At 40.5% G+C, this 4,131-nt stretch overlaps 1 gene segment (V, D, J or C); it reads left to right on the top strand.

The window, feature by feature from the left end:
* Positions 1-1,998: 1,998 nt before the first annotated feature.
* Positions 1,999-2,878, top strand: LOC102839200. The segment is given in 2 exon segments: positions 1,999-2,047; positions 2,457-2,878. Coding segments are annotated over 2 exon segments (471 nt in total).
* The last annotated feature ends 1,253 nt before the right edge of the window (positions 2,879-4,131 follow it).

Below are 4,131 nucleotides of genomic sequence, written 5' to 3'. Positions count from 1 at the left end.
TGGCCAAACTTTGTCTCTCATACTTCAGACATATTGTCAGGAGGGACCAGTCGCTGGAGAAGGATATCATGTTTGGTAAGGTGGAGGGTCAGAGAAAAGAGGAAGACCCCCAGTGAGATGGATTGGCCAAGTGGCAGCATTGATGGATTCAAGCATGGCAACAGTAATGAGGTTGGCCCAGGATTGGGCAGTGTTTTATTCTGCTGTGCATAATGTCACTATGAGTTAGTACTAACTTGATGGCACCTAACAGCAACAACAACAATATAGGCACAAAGTGGCTGGCTTACAAGTTTTCATGAAGGAGTTTAGTTTCAGAGTAAGCAGGAGAAAATACAATCCCCCTGAATAGTTTTCATCTTGTCTATATCAGTCTTGTGAAAAGAGATGGGGATAGGATTCTTTTGATTCAATACTGAGTCATTGTTATCATGACTAATTGTGATTTTCACAAGTGTAAAAGTAGAAATGACATAACCAAAAGGAAGGAGTAGTTAATCTTGCCTTCTAGGAACAGAGGCCCCTAGGACCAGCAAGAGGGAAGAACCTGAGCAGAACATGGGATCCTACCCAGAGGAGCAGCAACCCCAGAGATGGAGCCAACACCAGAGACAGTGAGGGCATGGAGAGATAGAGTATCTGAGGATTCTAGACTCATGGAAAGAGAAAGACTGTGTGATGAAGGACAGGAGGCTGGTTTGCAAAATACGGTCTTCTTCTTTAAAAGGTTATGTATTCCTGCATGTTTTTGTGTACATTAAAAAAAAAAAAAAGTCTTGGAATAAAAAAATAACTCATACCAAAAAAAAGTGCTATTATAAGAGGAAATGGTGCATGATCAGTAATATTGTTTTAAACTTGCACTGTGTGTGATGGCTGTGCTTGAAGATATTCCCTCTGGATGGTCCTAGGGTCCTTTGTTCCTGAAATGACAGATTAACTGCTCCCCCGTTTAGTTATACCTCTTCTACATTTACAGTTGTATGCACTTATCTTACAGAAAATCTTTTACAGTTTATTTCCACATATATCACATAAATTATTATTTTTTTTAAATTACTTTGCTTAATCTTTTATCAATCCATTTCTATCTATCTGTCTATCTGGCTATATATTTGTTGCTTTTAAGTATTGTCATATAGATCTGTCTATATGTATAACATAGGGAGAGTCCTGGTGTGGCACAGTAGGATAAGTACTCGATGACAAAGTCAGTTTGAAACACAAGGTTGGCAGTTCAAACTCACCAGCTGCTCCTTGGAAACCTTATACAAGGTTGCTATGGATTAGAACCAACTTGAGGACACTTAACAACAACAGCAATAATATACAAAGAAGAGCACAATGGCTTTATATGTTAATTACTTAGCTGCAAACCACAAGGTCTGCGGTTCAAGCCTAACAACATCTTAGGAGGAGAAAGATGAGGTTTTCTACTCCCACAAAGTTTTAAAATGTCTGTGAAACCCTGTACAGGGCTGCTGTGAGTTGGAACCAGCTCAAAGACACGTACAAACAACATAAAAATATAAGTGGGACTTCACTTAGTTCATAGAAAATAAATTATTATATTTTCATTCTATTTTTCCATGGTGTGGTGTCATAGGATTGGCATTGGACTGTGAATTACAAGATCAGTGGTTTCAAACCCACCAGCTGCTCTATGGAAACCATATACAGGGTTACAGAATCACTATGGATTGGAACCAACTGGACTGCAGTTAACAACAGTATATACATGTATACATACATATATAGAGAAAGAATCTGGCAGCACAGTGATTACACACTGCTAAATGAACAGTCAAAGATTTGAACCTGCCAGCAGCTCTCTAAACACTGGGATCTCTGTCATCCTGAGCCCTTTCCACACTGCTGCACCCACCAAAGGGATTTGCATATTGTTCCCCTGGGAGGACTTTCTCTTGCACATTTAAGATAAAAGGGCTTCTCTAATATGCCTTTTCTTGTGAAGGCTGATCAGGTCAACTTTTCAAAATGCTGTTCCCTTCTCAGCTCCTGGCCTTTTTAATGTTGTGCATCTCTGGTAAGGAGAGAAGGGAGCTGAGCTAGGAGAAGGTGGTGGGGAAAGTGAGCTGTCCCCATGTATATTCCATCCACATGTTAGATGCCCGTCTTGTTCTTCAACATAGGGCATGTGAGCTTTCATCTGTGAATGTGAGGAAGAACTGAGAAAGTAGAAAGATCTAGTCTGTTCGCTGGTAAACAGCATGGCCCAGAAAGAGATGGCAAAGGAGATGTCTAGAGACCCCTTTTGATCTCACAAGTCTCTGATTCTTTATTGTGATAGGGTTTTTGGAGTTTTGGATAAAAATTACCAAAATAAGGGCAGTAAAATGAAATAATATTTTAGTCCAAAGTAGATAACAAGAAAAAGTATTGAATATGCTTCATAATATTTGAACACAACATTGAACTTCTGTCTATGATTTTAGCAACCAGTGGGGATATTGTGATGACCCAAACTCCACTCTCCCTGGTCATCATCCCTGGAGAGCCCGCCACCATCTCCTGCAAGGCAAGTGAGAGCATGGTACATCCTGATGGAAACACCTATTTACACTGGTACCAGCAGAAGCCAGGCCAGTCTCCGCAGCAACTCATTTATCAGGTTTCCAAAAGGCCTTCTGGGGTTCCAGACAGGTTCAGTGGCAGTGGGGCAGTGTCAGATTTCACTCTGAGAATTAGCCAAGTGAAAGCTGAGGATGCTGCAGTTTATTACTGTCAGCAATATAGAAAATACCCTTCCACAGTGATACAGCCCTGCACAAAAACCTCTTTGATCAGTGTGCCCCAGCTGAACAAATGTGTGACCTGTATGGGAAGTAGACACAGGAGATTCTCTGAATCTGCTTGAAAGGCAGATGCTGAAGAACTGCAGGGGTGGGTTGCAACTGAGGACAATGGGCTGTTGGTTAATGACCCCATCAGCTGCATCAACCTTACCATCTGAGAGCCAGCAGGGTGGACAGAGGGTGTCCAAGTGCATCTGAGCAGCCACACCTACTCCAGGAAGTGTTGACCAATTAATGAGTCTTCCTCCATTCCTGATGCCACATTTTTCTTCATATAAACCAGTTTCTCAGATTATGTGCTCAGAATACAGGTTCAACAAGTATGGTGAAAGAATACAACCGTGGCACACACCTTTCTTAATTTAAACCATTAGATGTTCCCTTGTTTGAATAATTAACTCTCAGTCTATATACAGGGTCCTAATGAGCACAATTAAGTGTTCCGAAATATTCAGCTCCCCACAATGTTGTCCAAACCTTGCCATGATCCACACAATCAATAAAGCCCAGGTGAACATCTTTCTGGTACATTCAGGTATTTTCTGCATTTAACCATTAAACCATTTTGTGTTCCCTTGTTCTGTTGTTCCAACAACTGCCTCCTCTTGGTCTAGGTACAGATTCCTCTGGAGCACAATGAAGTGTTCCGGAATACTCATACTTCGCAATGTTGTCCATAGCTTGTCATGATCCAAGAATCAAAAGCCTTAGCTTAGTCAATAAAGCACAGGTAAACATCTTTCTGGTTTTGTCTGCTTTTAGCCAACTTCCATCTGATGATATCCCTCATTCTGCGACCTCTTTTGAATCCAGCTTGAACCTCTGCGATTCCTCTGTCAATATAAGGTTACAGCTGTTTTTGTGTTATCTTCAACAAAATTTTACTTGCATTGGATATTAATGATATTTTCTGATGATTCCTTCATTCCATTGGGCCACTTCTCTTTGGAATGGACACAAATATGGATCTGTTTCAGTGAGTTGGCCCTGTAATTGCCTTCCAAATTTCTTGACATAGAAGAATGAGTGCCTCCAGGGCTGCATTAGTATACTGAAAGATTTCAGTTTGTATTCTTTGCTGCACATTTCATTACAATACTTTGTCTTCTCAAGCTGTTCTTTGAATTTTTTTCTTAAGTTCTTTTACTTCCTCATTTCTTCCATTTGCTGTAGCATCTTTGGACAAGTTTCAGAGCCTCCTCTGACATCCAGTTAGGTCTTTTCTTTCTTTCTTGCCTTTTTTTCTTTTTCTTTCTTTCTTTTTTTTCAGAGTCTCCTCTGACATCCAATTTGGTCTTTTCTTTCTTGCTTGCTT

The sequence above is a fragment of the Chrysochloris asiatica genome, unplaced genomic scaffold (assembly GCF_000296735.1).
Source record: "Chrysochloris asiatica unplaced genomic scaffold, ChrAsi1.0 scaffold00482, whole genome shotgun sequence".
NCBI lineage: Eukaryota > Metazoa > Chordata > Mammalia > Afrosoricida > Chrysochloridae > Chrysochloris > Chrysochloris asiatica.
The sequence above is the reverse complement of the archived record's forward strand: the minus strand, read 5'-3'. Positions and strand labels throughout refer to the sequence as shown.